General features: G+C 39.5%; 3 protein-coding genes across 8 annotated transcripts; 1 reads left to right on the top strand and 2 right to left on the bottom strand.

The window, feature by feature from the left end:
* The first annotated feature begins 2,547 nt into the window (after window positions 1-2,547).
* LOC122078227 (beta-glucosidase BoGH3B-like) lies at window positions 2,548-7,412 on the top strand. Its single transcript, XM_042644120.1, has 7 exons — window positions 2,548-3,025; window positions 3,116-3,320; window positions 3,452-3,542; window positions 3,771-3,916; window positions 5,593-5,839; window positions 6,022-6,309; window positions 6,412-7,412. Exons 1-7 carry the CDS (start codon window positions 2,587-2,589, stop codon window positions 7,150-7,152), a joined length of 2,157 nt encoding a protein of 718 aa, XP_042500054.1. The 5' UTR covers window positions 2,548-2,586; the 3' UTR covers window positions 7,153-7,412.
* Window positions 7,413-7,514: 102 nt separating this feature from the next.
* LOC122078231 lies at window positions 7,515-12,198 on the bottom strand. 3 transcript variants are annotated; one of them, XM_042644126.1, is made up of 7 exons: window positions 11,932-12,198; window positions 11,051-11,746; window positions 10,495-10,585; window positions 10,151-10,297; window positions 9,971-10,052; window positions 9,753-9,869; window positions 7,515-8,009 (listed from the first exon to the last, which is right to left on the bottom strand). In XM_042644126.1, exons 4-7 carry the CDS (start codon window positions 10,267-10,269, stop codon window positions 7,959-7,961), a joined length of 369 nt encoding a protein of 122 aa, XP_042500060.1. In that variant the 5' UTR covers window positions 10,270-10,297; window positions 10,495-10,585; window positions 11,051-11,746; window positions 11,932-12,198; the 3' UTR covers window positions 7,515-7,958. The 3 variants fall into 3 exon arrangements, with proteins under 3 accessions (XP_042500060.1, XP_042500058.1, XP_042500061.1); XM_042644124.1 differs by lacking the exon at window positions 10,495-10,585 and having other exon boundaries at window positions 11,932-12,195; XM_042644127.1 differs by lacking the exons at window positions 10,495-10,585; window positions 11,051-11,746.
* A 1,374-nt stretch (window positions 12,199-13,572) lies between these two features.
* Window positions 13,573-21,205, bottom strand: LOC122077753. 4 transcript variants are annotated; one of them, XM_042643604.1, is made up of 6 exons: window positions 17,372-21,205; window positions 15,304-15,480; window positions 15,054-15,190; window positions 14,887-14,968; window positions 14,333-14,506; window positions 13,573-14,193 (listed from the first exon to the last, which is right to left on the bottom strand). In XM_042643604.1, exons 2-6 carry the CDS (start codon window positions 15,398-15,400, stop codon window positions 13,928-13,930), a joined length of 756 nt encoding a protein of 251 aa, XP_042499538.1. In that variant the 5' UTR covers window positions 15,401-15,480; window positions 17,372-21,205; the 3' UTR covers window positions 13,573-13,927. The 4 variants fall into 4 exon arrangements, with proteins under 4 accessions (XP_042499538.1, XP_042499540.1, XP_042499541.1 ...); XM_042643606.1 differs by lacking the exon at window positions 17,372-21,205 and having other exon boundaries at window positions 14,887-14,965; window positions 15,304-16,736; XM_042643607.1 differs by lacking the exons at window positions 14,333-14,506; window positions 17,372-21,205 and having other exon boundaries at window positions 15,304-16,784.
* Between the last annotated feature and the right edge of the window lie 962 nt (window positions 21,206-22,167).

Consider the following 22,167-nt stretch of genomic DNA (forward strand, 5'->3'; position numbering starts at 1 on the left):
TTCACTACAACAAATTGCATTTTTGGCGACGGAAATAAACTGTCCCCAAAACCCACATTTATGTGTCCCATATTATTATCGACGGAACAGATATCCATCATCATTTTGTCGCTAAGACGTTAGTCGCGCATGTTAGTGATCGAAAAATTGCTTCTGTCGAGCAATCTATATTATGTGACGATTGCAAAATGTCCGTCGTTAATGCATTTATATAAGGCAACAGTAAAATGATTCCACCGCCAAATATTGTTGCCTAAAATAGCATTTCTTGTAGTAATTGTTATCAGTTGAAACGACAATCTAATAATCATAAGAAACAAATAATTAACTAGTAAAATGATATCTCCACTACAGCTATGCATCATGAACAAGGTGCACTAATGGGGGAAGGCACACCCGACAGTTTGATATGCCCATATTCTATTTTCATCCAAAAGTACTAAAAAAGGAGACATTTTCCATTAAAAATTTTATTTATTTTTTTGCACTGGAATGAACTGAAATAAATCCAAAAGCACAACAATGGATGGGCCTACATGTCTTTATCCTATATTAATAAAATCTTTAGATTCCCTTGGTACTAATGTCCAAACAAAACCACTATATGAAAGCTATGGCTTGTGGGATCCATATCTGCAATATCTGCATATATCAGTATAACTAAGTTTAATTGTAAACTTATATATGTAGGTAGTGGTTAAGCATGACCTAGCTCATTTATTAGCTAGATAGGCTAGGAGGGATAATAGAGATAAAGGTTTATATGGGGGAGAGTGACCCCTGTGCCCATACACATTTGAGGCTAAACTGATCAGTCCACCCTTCATGAAATACAAAAGGACGTCTTCATTACTTTCTCTTATGCACTCATTGATCTTTATACGTGGATAGGAATTGCACTCCCCCATAGGAAATACTTCTCTAAGATAATATTGTTGAGTCTTGTGTGATTGACTCTTTTATCTCTATTTAATATAATATAATTCTAAAAAAAAAAAAATTCTGTTATTTAAGAATGGAAAAGGAAAAGAAAAGATGCTTCCTTTAAGCAACAAGACCCATTTGTAAGATTATTGTAACTACTTTTAGTCTCATATCAAATTTGAACATGGTTCTGGCTTTACCATATCAAGAACCTCAATAAAACAAAAGAACGTTTTATTTGGCATAGAGGGCAGGCCTCAGTGATACCATAAAGTTTTTCTATTGCGACCTAATGGTCACGAGACGCCCCTTTATAATGGTTTACTTGGCATGCTTTCAATCAAGTCTTGTTGGGACAACCACTTTGGTTCAACCATCCAAAAATATGGTGCGTGCTTGCCGTTGATACTATTGACAGATAGAAACATGATTTATGGGAAATCTAGGCTAGACATTAGAACCTAGAATATTGTTTTATACCTAAGGTGCCTATATTGTTAATGTATTACTTAATTACCATAATGACCTCACGTAGGGGACGACGATCCTCATGATAGTCTCACCACCCCCATCATGCCACCACCTCCTCGCCGCTACCACTATGTACTGTGAGAGTGCTTTTGTTCGCTGCAAGTGCTTATTGAAAACGATTTTTGTCATTTTTTTTTTTCTCTGTTTGTATTAAGTTCTTAGTGTAAGCACTTTCGGATGGACATACATGTAATCATATTTAAGGATGCACCTCATGTGATTAGAGGGTAATTTAATTTTAAAGTTATAAATACATTGGTCGACCCAATTGCACAATTAGAGGCATTTAAAAACCTTAAAGATAGTATCATTCTGACACGATTCGATGCAAATAATTCTTCTGTTCATGATTCAAAGGAAAGAAATTTACTTGTTCGTGTGACTTAATTCATTATCTTATTGTTGACTTATTACATCATGTGGAACAGAGACATATTTGTGTTATATTATTGCATTTTTCAGATAAGTCTTAAACATTTCCCATCAACATTTACCAACAATTGCAATTCTAATTACCAATTATCAAACCCATTAAAAGGTTGGTGGCATGAGAAAGAGACTTTTATCCTTATACAAAGCTTTGCATCTATATATGTGTATTTAACTTGCATGTTCTGACTTAAAGATAAAAAAATAAAAATCATGTGATCTGCATTGCGAGTACTTCAATTCAAATAATAACATCCTTGAGATTTACCATTGGATGAACAATGTACGTGAACATTATGCATGCAATATAAAATTAAGAAAAATAAGGTTTTTAAAATGAATCAATCGACCTAAATCTTATGGAATAAAAAATGACATCTATGTGGATACTTCCTTGTGCATTCGCATTGACCCTCACATAAAACTGCACTTTTGATCTCATCTCTATCTTTCATCAAGTTTAAATTATCTGCAGTGAACGGTAAGATGTAATGAACATCTAACAGCTGTGAAGGTTCGATCATGCAACCCAGTCGGTCAGTCGTTAGATGCTCATTGCACCTCACTGTCTCACCTTAGACAATTTTAACACTCTTGCATCATGGCCAGAGAGAGAGAGAGAGAGAGAGAGAGAGAGAGAGAGAGAGAGAGAGAGAGAGAGAGAGAGAGAGCAGAAACACATTCACTGTTGACATTTCGTGCATGGCCCACGTTGGATCTAAGCTTGCAGAGCACATAATAAAAAAAAGAAGCAAGACAATAGGAAAGGTGCAGAGCTCGACAAGAGGATTTCAGACTTCCGAAATTCCCAGAGATATTTTCATAGATGATCTTCGTCTGCAAGAAGATATGAAGACTACAAAAATCCAAAGAAGCAGAAGTTCCTGTAACCATGGAGATCGCCATTGCTCTTCTCTCCTCATCTGCTTCTTTCCCTTCCTCGTCCTCTTCTTCTTCTTCTTCTTCTTCCCTTCTGTTTCAGCAGAGACGATTCAAGCTCCTTACCTGGATCCAAACCTATCGATCGAAGAACGAGTTTCAGATCTCCTCTCTCGCATGACAACTCAAGAAAAGATCGGCCAAATGGCCCAAATCGATCACACCGTTGCATCTTCTGAAGTTCTTATAAATCATTCCATCGGTTAATTTGTCTCTCTTACATAAATTTAAGTTTTTCTTTTCTGTTTAAACTTTAAAAGCGTAATTGATTCGGATGAGCATTTAATTTCAGGGAGTGTATTGAACAGCGGAGTAACTGCTCCAAGCCCAGACATGACCCCTGCGATGTGGGCGGACATGATCGATGGGTACCAGAAGGCTGCCCTGTCAACCAGACTTGGGATTCCCATCCTTTATGGCGTCGACGCCGTCCATGGCCACAATAACTTATTCGGCTCCACCGTATTTCCTCACAACATCGGCCTTGGAGCTGCAAGGTCCCTTCTTATCTTCTTCCCCTCTCACTCTTTCTTTTTGCCCTTTTCTCTGTGTGTGAGTCGGTAAGACTCTGAGAGGCGAGATCATTGAAATCAAACTGAATCAGGTTTTGGCCAATTTTTTGATACAGAGATGAAGGTTTAATGGTGAGGATCGGAAGAGCCACTGCCTTGGAGGTTCTGGCCACCGGAATTCCGTACACTTTCGCTCCTAGTGTTGCTGTAATCTCTCTCTCTCTCTCTCTCTCTCTCTCTAGCCATTCCATTCAGTGCAAGGGTAAATCCGTCATTTAGTACATTGGTAACTGATATTTTTTATGCAAGGCACTGATTGGATTATTTGAATATTGTACAATTTGATTCTTAACCACCAAAAAAAGAATATTGTACAATTTGATATTTTTTTGTCATTTATCCATAATGGAGGGTTTTGTTTGTGTGTCACTGCAGGTGTGTAGGGATCCACGGTGGGGCCGGTGCTACGAGAGCTATAGTGAGGATACTCAGATCGTGAGAAGCATGGCCAAGATCATACTGGGCCTACAGGGCCTCCCTTCTCCCAATCACACACTTGGTTACCCCTTTGTCGCCTTTGGGTATGATTTTTTTAAGATTCAAATCCTCTCCAGTCATGTTAGGCACTTAACATGCATCCGAAGGCTGAGAACCCCTTAGGATATAGTTCAAGACTTCAAGCCATCGGATGTGATTGGGTGTCCAGTGTGGCTGGAGATCACTAGAAAATCACTTTTCCCCCTTTTTTTTTTGTGTACTCCTTTTGATAAGGATTCGAATCCTCATCAATGATTAATGCTTCAATCACCTTTTACGTAGATACAAGCACGTAAAGAGCTATGTCTCAACCACATAGTCTATGTATCTTCATGTGTTATGATACGTGTAATCTATCTGATTAGAAGATGATTGGCATGAATAATCGTTTGAGAGGAGCCGAAATCTTTCGATATCACCATTTCCTAGATAAAAAAAAAAACAACAATTTCCAAATTGGATCAGTTGTTGAGAGGTCCCCACATTAGTCTGTTCCATTTTGTCTTTTTGAGATGAAGGATTAGTTGGACGGTAAAGGATTCTTAAAAACTAGGGCCAAACGGTTTAGGTCAATGGAAATCAACTGAAATCAAACCGAATCGACATCAATAAGGCCTATCGGATCATTTTTTGGATTAGGATAGTGTGACTTTGAATCGAAATCAGTCCAAACCAAAAACTGAAATAATCTAACATCAGGCCAAGCCGAATAAAACATATATCAAGTTATCAACCTATCTAAATAGCTTCATGTCATTCTCCAATTGAGATTTCCTTTTTCACGGGTAATGAATTCCAAGTTTTAAAACTACTGATAAATTATACGTAGTCATTATGTTTCCCAAACTATACTCAGTCGGTCTATAATAGCATCTTAATAATAACATCCATGCCATCCTTGACTATGACAGTTTCTTCATGCTAATATCTGGTTTCATCTCATTTAATCCCTGTTTTTCATATTTTCCCCTGATCTTGAAGAATACCAAAGTAAATTTTTATGACAAAACAATCATGAAGGTACGACTAATTTCCATCATACAAACGCAAGGAAGCCCTCCATCTTTATGGTCACTCCCTTTTGTTGCTAATGACGAGAATAAGTGACAGAGGATCAAAATCCTCTGTTTTTCTCATCCCTATTTTTTCTTGTTTTGCTATATGTAGAACACGACACGTGGACAATAGAGGATCCAACGGTCAAGGTTGTGTGAGGATTATTACATCCGGTGCGTTGGTCTTAAAATTGTCCACGTGTCGTGCTCTGCAGATAACAAAACAAGGAAAAACAGGAATGAGAAAAACAGAGGATTATTTTCCAATGACAAAAGTGTATAGAATTTTGACTCTTGGTTCTTGGTTTTGGTGTCGTGCAATTGGCTTTCAACAAAAAATCAAAGCTAAACTAAAACCAACTTAAAATCTAATCGAAACCAGTATCTTTTATTAGATTATGTTTTGATTTTGGTCCTTTTCACATTGAAATTGACAAAACCAAATTAAAATCGGTCCAGACCAATCGATTGACACTCCTAAATAATAGATGTGGGTCCCTTGTTAAGTGGACCATTTTCAACATGGCAGCAAATTTTTCTCGGTTTCCTTTTGTTTTGGGTTCTATTGTACTTTGATGGGACTTATCTTCATTGATTCTAGTCAGTGTATTGGAGGGTGGTGATCATAAATGATCGTGATAGATGATTGAATGGATCCCTGACAGGGGAAGAAACGTGTTGGCTTGCGCGAAGCACTACGCTGGAGACGGTGGGACACAAGGCGGGGTCGACGAGTACAACACGGTGACTACCTACGACGACCTTTACCGCATCCACATGACGCCTTATATTGACGCAATCACCATGGGGGTATCAACAGTCATGGCCTCTTATTCTAGCTGGAACGGCGTCAAGATGCACGCCAACCCTTTCCTCCTCACTCGCATCCTCAAACAAGAGATGTCCTTTCAGGTATCAGAGGCTCTTAATCGGTTCCGGTTTAGTTCGGTTCATTTCATGCTGGAATTGACAGCAACCACATCAATTATTAATCAATTTAAATATTTTGGATCAAAATCGAATATTAGTTGGTTTATTTGGTTTGGTTATTTTTGCCCACAACCTTACCCTTGCGAGTTACCACATGGGAACAGGGTATGGTCATATCAGACTGGGAAGCAATTGATCGGATCACTAACCCACCAGGTTCACACTACAAGGAGAACCTAAAGGCAGCTATCAATGCCGGGATCGACATGGTCATGATCCCTTTCAAATATCCACAATTCCTCACAAATATGACGGAGCTCGTGTTATCCGGCGAGATTCCGATCAGTAGGATCGACGATGCCGTGAGAAGAAGCCTACGGGTGAAGTTCGCTGCTGGGCTGTTCGAGAGGCCCATGGCTGATCGATCCCTTCTTCCCATTGTTGGACACAAGGTCTGCCCAAAACCCGAATCTTCATAAATCATTTCATTAATAAGGGTATTTTCGCCATTAAATTATTTATTTATTTATTTATTTATGTTCTGGGACCCACAGAGGCATAGGAAATTGGCAAGAGAAGCCGTAAGGAAGAGCCTGGTGTTGTTAAAGAACGGGAAGGGAAATGATAAGATGCTTCCATTGGACAAGAATGCCCCTAAGATTATGGTGGCCGGGTCCCATGCACGGGACATGGGCAACCAATGCGGAGGCTGGACTATAACATGGCAGGGTACCTCGGGCAACATCACCAAAGGAACAACAATCCTTGAAGGCATAAAGAAGGCAGTCAGCAAGCGGACTCGGGTCGTATTCCATGAGAAACCCGACAAGCATTTTGTTGATGAGAACCGGGATTCCTCCTATGCGATCGTGGTTGTTGGTGAGGCTCCCTATGCGGAAACATCGGGCGATGGCAATGATCTCCGGCTAGCATTCGATGGTGAGGAGACGATCAAGACCGTGTGCAGCAAGGTGAAATGTCTGGTCATCATCTTGTCGGGTCGACCCGTTGTGATAGAGCCGTATGTGGACATGATGGAGGCATTGGTGGCTGCTTGGCTGCCGGGTAGCGAGGCAGGAAAAGGGATTGCTGATGTTGTATTCGGAGATTATGATTTCCAGGGTAGGCTTCCAAGGACATGGTTCCGCCGGGTTGACCAGCTACCCATGAATTTTGGGGACCAACATTATGATCCATTGTACCCATTCGGATATGGGCTCCAAATGGGTATCCAGTCGGTTAAAAGGGGCAACTCTGTTTCATCTTCCGTGGCATCTTCTTTTCCTTCTATTTGATATGTTAGGTTTATATAAATCGATGGACAATAATCCCGACTTTGATTGAGTTGGGCCGAGTCTAACCGATTCCCAGCCAGTCATTAAACCTCCGGTGAATTACAGTAAAAAGTGTATACGAGGGGTTTGTATGCGAGGATGAAAAGGTACGTGTGTTGTATTACAAATGACATAAATTTCAAAGAGCTGAGAGGAGGCCCAAAGAATCATGTAACATAGAAATGAGAAATAGGGCACAGTGTGGAAGCACTTTGTGACAATTGCAATTTCAAGCACCAGCACCAAAGCCTGATCCTAACTTAATAGGGTCGGCTACATGAAGGTTTCAAGCAAGGACAAATGCAAAGATCCATGCAAAAAGATTGACGAATTATGACTTATTCATTATAATTTATGATATGCAATTTTAGTTCACAATCATCGTTAAACACCAACCTCCAAATGAAATGAATATCAACCCCCATTACTTGAACATACAACAGATCCACCGATTCTTAATACTGGAAATGAAGCCGTAATTTGAGTTTGCGATACTAGAATTAAGCAGCACTTGGAACAACACAACAATTTGAAACAAAAAAAATTGATGAGCATGTAAAGAAATCAAATCTTTTCGAGTAAGATGTCCATGGCCTCATCTGATACAAAACAACTGGAGTTTCAGTGGCAGTTTATGTATCACTGAAAGTACTCATCATTGTGGCAAAGCTTCTGTTGTCAAGAAAGCGTTCGTATGGCCTTCAAAGTTCTATGCAAACTATATTTTGCATACCTATAACTGGATGTGGTGAATGCTTGATCAATGGTTAGCCACTCCCATCAAGCTCTCCATGAGAAAGAAGATGTGCCATGTATTTCTGGAAAAAAACAGAGAAAAACCCCTGAGAACTTCAAGTATTTATGTAACACTACAATAGAAGGATGACAAATGTGAAGAAGTGAACAGCGGATGCCTCTTATCAAATGCCTTTTATTATTATTGCTTTTGACATTTTGACCCAGTTTTAATAGCATCTAATTCTTTCTTTCAAAACAAATAAGCAACATTGACAGAGCCGAAAGAGTGCCTACTGGTCAGTGTACTCCACCACTTATGAACTTGATTCCTTCTGGTTAGGAGACAACTGTGTTCAATAATTAAGAGATCAAATGAAATCTGCCTTCTAATTCTTCACTTAGAATACTGCTACCGGCTTGGACTACATTATTTTTCCATTTTCTTTTCAGTAATTCACTTGGACATTTTGATTAAACACAAACAGGCTATGTTTTAACATCCTTTTCTCATCCCACCCCCCAAACCCAAGCATCCCCCCTTTCCCGACATTTGAACTGCAAACCCGCCTCTATGAACATAAGAATACCATGTGCCAAAAAACAAAAAAAAAAAAAATGAACAAAAAAATTGTTCATTGAGAAGTTACTTTTTCCCTCCAAGAAGTAACCCTTGCTTCATTCCTTCCTTTGGATCCGAGCACTAGATCAAGAGCATCAAGCAAGAACTTATGTTTGCTCCATAGTATCGAAACATAATCATGAAAGGAAAACTAGAGTGTTGCTGTCTTTTGCCAGGAAAACTTGATGAGATAGGGAAACAATTAAATATCATTTTTTATCCTCTCTTTTTTTAAATCCATTCTCCCATCTTTTTGAGGCATTAGGCCTGCATCAAAGTTTATACACTATTTGATCCCAAAGTTGATTGACTTGTGTAGGGCCTCAAGCTCTATACATAGGCCATAGCTAGAGATGTTATGTGTTAGTGCTCGATCCCAATCTGCTCGGACCTACACAACACAGATTAGTTGCTAGCCCGAATGAGGCTCCGAGACCAGGCTCCGATGCTCAAGTTAGACCTTAGGGCAATCATCTTAATGAGGATATTCAGACGATTGAGAGTGTTACCTGTGCTAGGGAGTGAGTCCTCCTTATATAGAAAGTTAGGGTTCTCACCTCATTGGTCCATCTTCCATAGAGCATCTCCACGTGTCTCTTCCTTGTAAGATCAGATCAACCTAGGGCTGCCAACCTGGCACCATATCTTAATGGCTAACTCAACCCAAGTTAATCCTTCTTTAACGGTCTACCTGACCATGGTTAGGAGCTCCAACAGCTAACTCGACTAGGGACGATGATGGTTAACTTGCTCGATGGTCAAGTAAACCTTACCATGGTCTTATTGGCCTGGAATTAAGAAACCTTCTGACTATGGTTAGCCATTCTGAGGGATCATCAATCCGAGAGGTATGAGGGGCCCTTGGGAGTGCTTGAGGCACCCTGGCCCCCTCGACCGTTGTTTGACTCATGAGGGTGAGGTGTCACATGTTCGACCTTGTGACCAGCGGCTGGTCTGTGTGCTCGGTGTGACATGCACGAATATATGGCTAGTGGCTGGTCCATGTGCTCAGTGGGACATGCGTGACCATATGACTAGCGGTTGGTCCATGTGCTCGGTGTATACATATGGTATATCATTATGAAATAAGGCGACAAGGTTTTTGTTCCCAATAGATCATTGGATTATATTTGCATCTCAACAATGGCTATGAGATGATGAAAGAAATATAGTAACACTGTCCATGGAGAGGTATCAAACTTACAGAATGGTATGCATAAGGAGGTTTCCCTTGGCGATCAAAGTGTTTAGCCATGATGCAGAATTCAATGGGACCCCACTCTTCAATTTCGAAACAATTGCCAAGTGCAGCTTTATATAACTGCAAACAAAATATGGTTTATTATCCATATCCAATACTTGAGGTCAGAAAACAAATAGCATGCTGCCTGCCAAAGCCACAAATGAAGTTTTAACTCATACTTTTGCAGTGTCAGCTAGCAGCTCTGTGCCAGCTGGAAATGATGCATAAAACTGGTCAGCTCTTGAGATCCCAGCTCTAGTTCTGTAGGAAAGAAATCAAAACAAACAAGTAACCAAAATTAAAGGGAGAACCATATAATAGCTTCCTTACCCATAATGCAGAACACTAAAAAGACTCACGTATTGCTTGTGTAGGCATAGCTCAACAGGGAAGCAAAGCAATAAAATCCAGTGTAGGACACGATTCTCCTGAACTTCTGTATCCTCAGAATGGCTTTCCAAGTATCGTAAAGCCTCATGATTCATCACAACTTGTCACCCTGATGACTGCAGGAAAAAATATATCTAAACATCCACAGAGAATTAAAGGAACAAACAAAATTATAAATATAAATTAGGAATCAGGGGAAAGCTTGAGCTTCAAAAACTTTTTCCTTTTCCAATGATTGGAAGCGATGGAGTCTCAGGAGTTTTTTTTTTTTTTTTTTGGTGGACAGTTGAACACCAGAAAGAGAAGGTCTTACTTGCCGAAGAAGCAAATTTCAGTTCCTAGACATTGTCACAAACATGTTCTGAACGGGTTTCACATGTACGTTATGCTCAAAGAAAACCATCCTAAGCTTTCACAAAAAACAAGGTCATTAGTTTAAAGTTTCATACTTAAACAACCCACTAGTCTGGATTTCACAAAACCATTCCTGAGCTGTATGGACCTTAATAAAAAATGGACTCTTAATTATGGGAAAAAAAAAGCTAAATTATTGGATCGATGGATTACTCCAGAATTTCTTAAAATCAAACCGACTGTAATAGCATGAGAGTTTCATATTACGAACATCATCTTAAGTGAAATAGCAAGGAAAAACAATCCCTTTCTGTCGCTCCCAACGCATTGAAATAATCTTTAAAAAATAACGTTAATTGGTATCTGCTTTTCCTCAACCCTCTAACTATTAAATTAGCTACATTTAAAGGTATCCAAACAAAGGAGGTAACTAAACACATCATCATGCATTGTATTCCTTTAATATCCATTGTAAAACACGATCAAGAGAGATCTGAGAGAGAGCGAGAGCGAACCTCTGATACGATCGATTATTGACCAAATCATCATTTCAGAAACTCCCAATTTATGAGTTTCCTCCTCTGCAAGAGGAAGTAATCTCTCGGGTGTTGAGTTTCCTCTACAGCAAGAGGAATTCCTCCTGCAGCCCGCCGCGCTGGAAGAAATGAAGAATGGAGAGAACGGCAAGGAAAGTATTGCCGTCTGGTCTTGTCCGTCTATGGGATTAGGCCCTAAGAAGACAATGGATGAAGAGGAAGTGGAGAGCGCGCGGATGTGTCTGTGACTCCGTGTTGAGAAGAATTTAAGGTTTGTACTGGAAATTACAAATGCACCCCTGAAACTCTACGATTCCTCTGCTACCTCCAGCACTGGACACCTGTCCCAGGCAACGTGGACGGGTGAGGATGTGGAGAGAATAATGGAGCTTCACCCGGGCTCCCTGGATTGGTTTTTGACCCAGATCCGTAAGAGTAAAGCGTGGAATCTGAATCGGAAGTACAAGCAGAGACGAGGGAGGAACCGAGGTTGAAGATGAGGTCCACACCTCCACCAAAGCTCTCCCTTTTTCTCAAGGATTCCAGACCTGTCCCCTGAGCCCTCTGCATCTACAGGCATGTTGACCCCACCACTCAGCCCCCTGCTTCCGTTCCTTTTCGCTGGGAAGAAGGACCAGGCAAGCCCCTTCCCTCTTCAACTGCCATGGACTGTACCTGCAACTCCTGAGTTTAACATAACAAGACCAAAAAAAAAAGGAACACTGCAGTAACGAAATCACATGTCCATCTTCAACACCCAATAAAGTTCTTATATAACACAATGACTTGGATTAGATGATTCCTGAGCCGCCATGAAAAAAGGAAGGAAAACAGAGAGAGAGAGAGAGAGAGAATCGAACCTGCAAATGGACAGGTTCCACCGTAGAAGAAGCTGGAACCGCCAGCGATAATTGCTATTCCCGACACCTCACTCGCTCACGATGGATCGATTGAGAACAGACCTAGGTCTCCTTCCGTTGAGGGGGGAAAGAGTCGGGGTAGGTGTTTCATAGAGGTGGATCTCGGTCAAAACCGGACCCGGTTAAAGGTTTTGCAGGTCCTTGTTTGTCTCTTCGTCCTCACCGGTAGTGCTGCCTAAGACAAATGTCGAGTGCTGGAGGTAACATTTTACGCTGCACCGCACTGAATCTGAATCCATGTTTAAGGACGTATTTATTCACAAGGAGGAGCTCAGCATAACCTAAAACAGGGTCAGGCTGGCCTTGGCCTAGCCTGCCCCAACCCTAGTCTCAGGCATGAAAAATCCAACCCATACCCCCATTTAGGCTAAGGGTAGGACTCGATTTACAAGGCTAAACTTACACTCCTATCGATAAATATCATCAAGACCTTCATGCTCCCATGCTAACAAGCATAAACCTTCGGCAACAGGTCACCACCGTCTCATTGCAATCACTTTTGATTCAATTTTCCTCGGCTAAAACATTAATTTGCCTAAATTTAAACTTCAAACTAAGAATTTAGGAATCGTTATCAATATTAGCTGACAACAATATTGATACACAACATATATTAACTCGGTGGTATGGTATGAACAAAGGTTAAAATGGCTAAAAACTATAGGTATCAATATCTTTGGGGGCTAAATATCATCAAGACCTTCATGCTCCCATGCTAACAAGCACAAACCTTCGGCAACAGGTCACCACCGTCTCATTGCAATCGATTTTGATGCAATTTTCCTTGGCCAAAACATTAATTTGCCTGAATTAAAACTTCAAACTAAGAATTTAGGAATCGTTATCAATATTAGCTGACAACAATATTGATACACAACATATATTAACTCGGTGGTATGGTATGAACAAAGGTTAAAATGGCTAAAAGCTATAGGTATCATTATCATTGGGGGGTAAACATCAGATATGGCCACCGTGCACATGGCCGCACACACATGGCTACACATGTTAATTATCTGATGGTATCCTAATCCATTAGATACCATGCACTAAAGCTACGCTCCATACATGTAGACTATATTACCACTTTCCAGTTTGTTTAGCATTCAAATTAAGCAAGATGTGATCCATGTCATCTTCAAGTGTTGAATTATTTAAGGAAAAACGGGAGCGAAGCACATACAGCTCTTGCATCAAGACACCCTGCAGAATGTTGATAAATATTCCACCCCTATTGATGTTTTTATGTGTTTTCTCATTGGCCTACACTCCAAGATAAAAAACTTTACCCACTAGTCTTTTTCTCTTCCAATCATTGTTTTGGAAATTGTTTTAAAAATCCAACTTTTTTTACGAAATTGGGATGTGTTCGGATTGAGGTCAAGGTAATAGTTATGGGTTGATTTTTTTTTTTTTTTTTTTTTTTAACAAAGGTATCCGGCCCAACTTACGTGCACTTCGACTAATACTCGGGGAGACTAGCACAGCAACCACCACCACAGTCTTCACTTAAATGACAGATGCACAGATGGAGATGGAGAATTGAAATTGGAAGCCTAAAAACCCAAACACAACCCTAAATACTACAGATGTTTGTTTTTAGATTGGATCTGAATATGATACATTCCCAGATTGTACATAAACTCTGAAAGTTCAACCGAAAAAACAAGGAAAAAATCGTCTCTAACACCACAGACCCTCTAACAAATCATCTAAAGGCTGGGAGTGTTTGGACATGTATCCCTCGGCGTTGGCAAGGGTTGAGATGCATGATCAAACCCTCCCAACCGTTGGATGATCGCTGGGGAGTCGTTGAAGACGAGCCAGGTGAAAAAAAAACACATAAACTGTGAGCACCCCCAAAATTCTACGTGAACCAGAACCATGAAACCAAACCCCAGAATCCTAAAGACAGAGAGAAGCAATCACTCTCTGTTCAACCTCTAGTCCTGATAATGGTGACAGTGCCTCTCCCTCTTGTCCGGATTCTGGTTAAGGCCACCACTGCTTTCCCGGAAAGCCCAAGCCCGCCTGCCATTGCCACCGGTCGGCAAGCCAAATCCCCCACTGGGTGCCGAACTGGCCTGGTTGGCCTCATAAGCATCCTCTCATTGATGTCTTCAAGAGTCACGTCTCCTTCAATACCTCCAGGCTTCACCATGTCAAATGGGTAGGCCACCTTCATTACACAACAATTATCCTCTGCAACACATGACAGACAACCCATGAACCAAATCAAGAAAGCAAATAGTCCCCATAAGAAAAAAGGCAGAAACAAAAGGAAGATTGTGAGATAGAAAAAAGTACAACATAGGGCTTTATGAATAGAAGGCAAATATACTTATGGTTGAGGGGTCGATTTTTTGGTGTGGGTCCTTGTTTGTTGAGTCCATGTGAGAGAAAGACAAAGAAAAAAGCTGGGTTTTGTGATGCACATGTTCTACAGGCTTCTTCTCCACGGGAGCCATCCTTCCTTTGTCAATCCTGTTTACCCAATTCTGCAAAGGGTTTCTTTCTATGGTCATAACAAGGGAAAACATCAGTTTTTCTCTCAATAGACTCATTTCAAATTTGTAATTCTCATATTCTAACTTCAAAGCAGAGAAAGAATTATCTACCCATGAGAGAGAGAGAGAGAGAGAGAGAGAGTAGTTGTTGGAATATTGAGAATGATGGAGAAGATGCCAAAAGGCACCGATGGGTTTATAGATGACTTTAAGAAACCTTAAAAGGGTTGGGTTTAAGGCTATAGAATTAGTTGAATTCGTGGGTTAAACTGTATTCATCTTGATCATCAGTATACTCTTTGTATAAGGGTGCATATAAGAATCCAAATGGCATCTTCAGCTACCCAAATTAGTAATGAACCAAAATTAAGGAGAAAGGTGGGTTTACCTGGAAGTAGATTATAGTTCTGTACAAAGCTGCCAAATTTCTCAAATGGGTCTTCATGATCCTCTGAGTTCCAGCAATTCTGTTGCCGTACACGATCCATGCATACCTGAGTCAACTTCTCTTTCTCTCTCAAAAACTAAACTTAAAAAGGGAAGAAAGGGACGAACCTTAGAATACTCAGTCACTTGTTCATGAGAGTAAGATGATATTCTTCTCCTCTTGCAGCGGTTGCTCCATGCAAGAATGGCATCTTGAAGGTATCCAGTTCCAGTTGACAAGTCAGATGAGAAGGCAGGATCCATACCTGCTAAAGAAAAGCATTATGAAATATGAAATACCAAAGGAAGAAAGGAAGCCACAATTGCTCTTATAAGGTAAAAAAAATCAGAGAAGCAAAGAAAAGAATGAAGAGGTTACCCAAAGACATGTCTGCCTTGAAAACTCCCAAGCTTTGTAAATCACTGTCAATTATTGAAGGGAAATAATAGGAGCATAGACTACCATCATAGGCCATCTTGGAAAGAGATAGCCCTCCTCAATCTCTATGAAGAAAAGCTTATAAGACTTCATCCATGACCCATACACATATCTTACCTACGAATCAATCCCAGTAATTCAATCAGTGAGTCATACCCTGATCAGGGTTTTTATCATGAAAAAGACCATCTGAGACATGATGGGCTGATTGGACGACCCTGATTGAACAGAAGTGAAGCACATTTGTAGAGGTGGACAGTAAAGAAAGAGTGAAGAAACACTGAGCACCCTAGTGTTTGCTTTTGTGTCCACTATGGAGTAAGGACAACAACTGCTTCTATTTGTTGGAAAGCTTTTCAAAAAGAAAGATTGGGGAGGAGTGAGAAGAAGTCAGTCAATAAGGTGGAAAATAAAAAGAGAGAAGGGAGGCGATCGATTGATGGGATTTGCTTCTTTGTCTTTGCTAGGGTTCTGTGTGTTTTGATTTTCTTCTTGGCTTATTTTTTAATTCGTTAATAGCAAGGTTGAACTGTGGGGTACTTAATAATTGCAAGGAATTGATGTCAAATTCAAAAACCCTTTAACTTTTTCAATTTTCCTAAATTTCTCACTAGGCAGGTGAGGAGCAGCTAAGATTTTATCTTTAGGGTGGACTTTTCCTTTCCTCTTGCATGCAGTCTCTGTGGGCCCAGTTTACACGTCAGGGTTGAGATATGAGTAAAATTGGGAAGTGGGAACACCTTGGTCCCCCACTAACTTGGCATTGTTGACTTGGGTTCTCACAATAATTCCCCCTAGTCAACCTAGAATAGTGTTTGGCTACAGGGGAACCTCTGGAATGGTTGAATGGCTTGAGGGATGAAATTTGAAGTCTCCACCCGAAGGTTACTTACTCCCACTTATACTGGTTCAACTAGTCACAAGAGGAATTGATTTTTATGTTTTATTTTTTGTTGAGATTCTTAAGAGGACTTGGTGTTCAGGGAAGTAGAAACTGAGGAGTCAAGCTAAGGAGGAATTTTTAATATTTCCATGCCCCATTTTATAGAAGGGTTAGAAAACTGAAAAACTAAAGTGTAGTGGAAAGAATCAGCTGGGTTAGTCAAGGTATTTGTTCTTTGGTACAATGCATGTTTATGTCAATGTCAGGTTCAGTTTCAGGTTCAGGTCGAGGTCCAGGTTCTGAAATACAAATCCGAACCCATCTTGTCAAACCTTCACGTAGGAATATGGAAACCTGAAGCCTGTGAAAACTGTGCAGATTCGCATGGGACTGGGTCACTGGTAAGTTGGCTCTCTCTCTTTTTCAATGATCACCCAGAGCACACGAAAGAAACTGAGAGTCAGGAATGTTTGGTAATCAGGAAAAGAAAAGGCAAAAAAAAAAAAAAATTTGAATTTGAAGAAAGAGATAAGACATAAAAAATCATCATGTAATCATCTTTATTGTCTTATTATATCTTTTGTACTATTTTCTTTTTTTTTTTGTTTCTTTTCTTTTCTTTTCTTTTCTTTTCTTGGCTTCCAAACATAGAGAGAAATCTGAAAAATGAAAGCTAAAAAAGTGTGAATGAAGGAAGAAGCATGAGATGCGTTCAAAAGTTGAGAAATGAATTCTAAGGGCAATTCGAAAGTAAAAGGAGTAGGAGAGAGAGAGGTGTGTGTGTGTGCGCATGTTGTGACTTCAGAGGTACCCATAAAGAGTATGAAATGAAAATACCAGTCTACACAAAAGGGCAAATTAACAAACTAACTTGAGGAAAGACATGCTCAAAGGCACCCCCAGCCCATGTTTGAATTTTCGATCCAAGATTATTCCGTTTTTTTTTTTTAAATAATTGATCTGTCACAAAAGTTTGTATGTCATAAAGAAATGTTTCAGCAATGACAATATATATATATTGAACACTTCAAAATTACAACAATCTAAGAGAGTCCTTGCCTCCATACAAACAATTGAACTAGACCCTATTATAGTTACCCCTCCTCCCAAAAGAAAGGAACTTACCCATGCTTCGAACTACCACCCAAGTCGCTCCATAGATAGTCCTCTGAAATGCTTAGTTTAAACAAACCAATTCTGGTAATCCAAAATGCAGCAGTCAGAGTTGATTGATCTTCATCATTTAGATACTTCCTCACCAAATCTGCCACTTTCCAATTTGGTAGCTTTTGTCAAGTTCTAATGGACATGTCAAGAATGTTTATTAGAAGAGTGACCGCAATTGGAGCATACGAATCCATTCCAGGTTGATTGTAATGCAAGGAGAACCAAATATATATATATATATATATATATTTCTTTCAAGCCTCATAAAGCATGCCAACCTCAATACATTGTTGAAGAGGTACCCCAAAATTAGGGAGTGCAGACCTACAATTATTGTGTAGGACTTCATAAAATCTAAGCATGATCTTGTCAAACCAACTAGAACTCTTGCTTACATGTAATCTTGTCTTCCCTTTAATATGAACTACACCCACTTGCAAGGCTTGCAACAGCTCCTGAATTTCATCGTCAATAGACAGAGGACCATAGAGTGAACTACCTGAGCATTTCTGTGTAAGTTTTCGCAGGCTATCAGTAACTTGATTCACAAAGTCATTTCCTTCAAGATTTATAGAGTCTGCATACCCATAGTGGATAGTGCACCCATACAACCCTGGAAGGCTCAGTTTCTTGACAGTGATCCTCTCATGATGGGGCACTTTAGGAACCAATGAGTACCTGAGCGTAGTAAAAATTGTCACCCTATGCAAGGACCTCATGTTCTTTATGGCCAGATGCCCTTCGGATCTCAGGATCTGATAAGAGCACAGCAAGACTGTCTAATCTTATCCTATGGCTCATCTCGTATTCTAACTTCCTGTGTCTTCCATAGAACCACCCGAACATAATGAAGGCAAGGATAAAGGAAATAGCAAAAGATATCCAACCTCCCTGAGGGATCTTAGTGCAGACTGCGCTCACATAAACACCTTCCATGACAAAAAATACAACAAAGTAGAGTCCAGCTAGCACAAGTGGTGTTCATATCATAATCATAACTAATGTCACCAATATAGTCGTGATAAGCATTACCATACTGACCACAACACCTGCAAAAATAATCTTACAGATTAACAACTGTCAAAGGAACCAAAAACATCCAAATATTTCCAAGAATGTGATAGAACCAAGAAGGAAATAAAGAAGGAAAATTTTAAAAGTAGAAACCAAAACTTTGAATGGTTTACGAACATGAAAAGAGTTGGAAGACACAAGATGCAAAAATCTGTGAGTTCTACCCATAAGAGAGAATCCACTAAAGTAAGCCAAAAGAAAGAATCCATCATGTTTGAAATTTTCGTAAACCATTTGTCCATTAGTCTTCTCATCATGCATAAGAGAGTCATTGATAAGCTCATCAAGTAAGCATGCACAATAATAGGGTGTTGGCAGAGGTCCCTATTGTCTACCAACAGTACCTTAGATGGTCTCGTCAAAGTCCGGGTACCCATGATAGGGGAGAAGAGGAAACTCACTTTAGAAGTACCAAATTTTGGAATTAGGAACAACCCAATCAGAACTAGTGCAGAGAGAGCTCAAACAAGAGCTGCATTATTAGAAAAATTAAGTATTTGAGAATCAGAAAAGTTCAGCCCTTCTGGGAAGGACAATTCTAAGTATGGAACAAAAAATGCAATTTCTACAGATCAATGCTTAAACAACTTTCTATAAAAAGGAGATCTGCATCAAAACTATTGCTTCTAAAAGGATTATAATTCTTTTAAGTCTTCATCTTTTGAAATCACACTATTTTTTGTCTCAAGTTGATTGAATTCAAACAGGTCTTTTACACCAAATAACTTATGCTTCTAATAACAGGGGCATGTCTTCTTAAGCTTCTGAATCCAAAGGCCTTTTACACCTCATGCCTATAGTTTGTTGTGTGTGCATTAATATCCTGCCTTGTTAAACTCATCCCTTTACATTATTCAGGGAACTTGAACCTACACTCAATGCTAGGAAACATACTTTCCCTTCAGTTAAAATGGTGCGAGGGCTCTTGGTATCCACTCCCCTACCTCATCTAAATACTTCTCATTTTCCCCTTCTTATGTTTCCTTTCTCTCTGAGATTCCCTATTTATTTCACTCATTTTATAAGGCTGTGTCACATCCTAAATTTAGTTCAAGTCTGGGTTCAGAAGAGTCGTACATCTGTCATTGAGGGGAAACTGTAATATAAGGGGTACCTTCACCATTTAAATTTTAAAACTGACAGAGACTCCTGTCTTTTTATACCAAGAGTATAGATCCAAAAATGCCATATAATACTAAGGGGAAGATGAAGAAACCCAAAATAAAGAACATAAATGTGGAAATTCCAAAATGCAACAGTGAAAGTGCAAAGGCCTTCAAAAAATGTAACAGGTGTAGCCATCTCTGCAGGAGAAGAGCTGATTGATTCTGACCATTTAACTAACAAGCTAGTGAAGCTACCCATCAAACATATTATGACAGAAAATAAATGTCTAATATGGAAATTGGAGGAAGATACAAGATTTCATAACACTGTCCTTGCCCACTTAAGAAATTTAGAGATAATTATGGTGCATGAGAAGGCCCAGGAAGATCAAGCATGTTTTGTTTAAATAATGAGAGCTTTTTAAAGTATCAACTACTTAACTTGACACTGAACATAATCCTTTCTATTGGCCCATACCCCTGCATCCTTGTATTCTAACATCAGTGGCTTGTTTATCTATTTTTCACAGATGGATTTGCATGTATTTTTTTAATAGCTTAAGTGGGCATGCAACTAAAAGTAGGTTAGCAAAACCTATCTTCTTTCACCTTTTTTTCTGTTTGGTGGGAGTGGGGGGAGGTTAAAGGTTGGCCTAGTGCACGTGCTAACAAATGTTGTGAACTTCTTTTGGTAGTACAAAATAAAGTTTTATAGAAAGTAATACCATTGAAATCATTGATGAATATGAAAACTGCTTCCGGCGGATTTGTAGAAACAGAAAAATACCAAGCCTTTCCTGGAGCAAGACCATCACCCACCCATAAGTCTCACCCTGACCGGGTCCTCCCCCAGAAGGATTGACAAAGTTCAATAGAGTAATGGTGCAGCCAGAGGTGATTAAAGACAAGTTTCAATAAGGGGAGATGTAGAAGATGCATCTGAAAAATTTGTAGTTTGGGAACATGATTATCAGTACATGATGCAATGGTGGATTTAGTAATAATCAACCACCTACATCCCCAGAATATGGGTGGGACCCTATGGTCTCAATATTCCATGTAACCACTCCTCACTGCAGCAACAAAAATGGCTTATGGTCCTTAAATTTTTGGCTACAGAGAGGGCATGGACTGGTAGATCATTGAGAAAAATATGCTTTCTACATTGATAAATTCTATCTAGTACTTGAGGATACACTACAGTTTGTTGATGGTCTACCAGTGTGATGAAATTGGACCTACATCTAAACATGACTCTTTCACTCTCCTAATGTTAGAATAAATCTGTCGATATTGTGTTCCCTCCCCAAAAAAGAATAATAATCTTATAATTTTCTCATAATGTTTCCTTTCACAATAATTGTCAACAAGGGGACTCTTGCACATTCTTCTAGACGAATAATAAATGATTCAACAACAGGAAAATTGCAATGAATGATCAATCGTAGATAAAGCATGAATCGAATCACAAAAAACTTATAGAGAATGAAACCAAACTGATGTTTCTCAGAAGCTCAATTATAAATTTGTATAAGTAAAGCAACATCCTGAATTGAAAAATCAGCAAAGAACACTTAAAACATTAACTCAATAACATGGAGGCCTAATACCACAATTCCAACTAATGTCCTTTGTCCACACCTACAATATCCAATCTGAGTAAAAACTGGTCATACCTTCACCCTGATCATCAGCTCTAAGAGCTATGAGAGAATACCTGACAACCCCAATGAGAGTGAGAGCCCAGAACATGATGCCATAGATTCCCAAGTATTCATCTTCCGTAGGAGATTGCAAGTTCAAGTTCATTGAAGGGTACACATAAAGAGGGGAAGTAACAAGTCCCCCGAAAACAACTCCCAGCGTCTTGTAAGCAAGAAATAGAGTGCTCCAACGACCATTCCCCTGATCCAAATTGAAATTGAAAAGCATTTCTAAGACAGAAACTTCATATTTCAAAATTTTTAACCCTACTCAAATACATCAAAAAAATAAACAAAAGAAATCACAAGCAGAACTATAGCATTTCATGTGGTAACAGAGTAAAAGCAGTGTCTCATTTCTCAACACACAGATATGCTTTTAAGAACTGTGTTAGAAGTAAAACAGTTCAAGCTCATCAACTACAGGGAAAGGAAGAGAGACGTAAACACACACATACACACGTAAGACGAAGCAGATTAACAAATGCACAGAAATTCATCATAAACATCTAATAAGGAAGACATAGAATCCTAGAGCCACCAGTTTCGATCATACAAGGTTAAAATAGAACCCAGAATTAAAGAGAATATATACTTTAATCAGGGGAACCAACTCCAACCCGTCAATTTCAATTCATGTAAACACATCTATAAGATTCTGAGAAAACGAGATAAGAAAAAAAGCGATTAAAGGGGGAGGTAATAAGGGTACTCATTGAAGGGAGCTCACTTTCTCCGTGGAAGAAATTGAATTGCTACGGCCACCGTTGGAGACTCTCGGGATAGCCATTGGTAGTAGTTGGTTTAACAACGATTTCTTGGAGATGGGTAGTTCCGTTCGATGCTTTCCGCAGGTGTTCCATGGGCACAG

This window comes from Macadamia integrifolia, chromosome 5, assembly GCF_013358625.1.
Source record: "Macadamia integrifolia cultivar HAES 741 chromosome 5, SCU_Mint_v3, whole genome shotgun sequence".
Taxonomy (NCBI): Eukaryota; Viridiplantae; Streptophyta; class Magnoliopsida; order Proteales; family Proteaceae; genus Macadamia; species Macadamia integrifolia.

Coding starts and splice junctions, on each gene's coding strand:
- LOC122078231 (XM_042644127.1), bottom strand. CDS start 10,269: ATGAGGCTTTACGATACTTGGAAAGCCATTCTGAGGATACAGAAGTTC. Junction 10,053..10,150: donor TATGCCTACACAAGCAATAC/GTGAGTCTTTTT, acceptor TCTTTCCTACAG/AACTAGAGCTGGGATCTCAA. Junction 8,010..9,752: donor CTCCTTATGCATACCATTCT/GTAAGTTTGATA, acceptor GTTTTTTTCCAG/AAATACATGGCACATCTTCT.
- LOC122077753 (XM_042643604.1), bottom strand. CDS start 15,400: ATGGCCTATGATGGTAGTCTATGCTCCTATTATTTCCCTTCAATAATT. Junction 14,969..15,053: donor AAGTGACTGAGTATTCTAAG/GTTCGTCCCTTT, acceptor CGTGTACGGCAA/CAGAATTGCTGGAACTCAGA. Junction 14,507..14,886: donor GAACTATAATCTACTTCCAG/GTAAACCCACCT, acceptor TTATGACCATAG/AAAGAAACCCTTTGCAGAAT.
- LOC122078227 (XM_042644120.1), top strand. CDS start 2,587: ATGGCCCACGTTGGATCTAAGCTTGCAGAGCACATAATAAAAAAAAGA. Junction 3,026..3,115: donor TCTTATAAATCATTCCATCG/GTTAATTTGTCT, acceptor ATTTAATTTCAG/GGAGTGTATTGAACAGCGGA. Junction 3,543..3,770: donor CTTTCGCTCCTAGTGTTGCT/GTAATCTCTCTC, acceptor GTGTCACTGCAG/GTGTGTAGGGATCCACGGTG.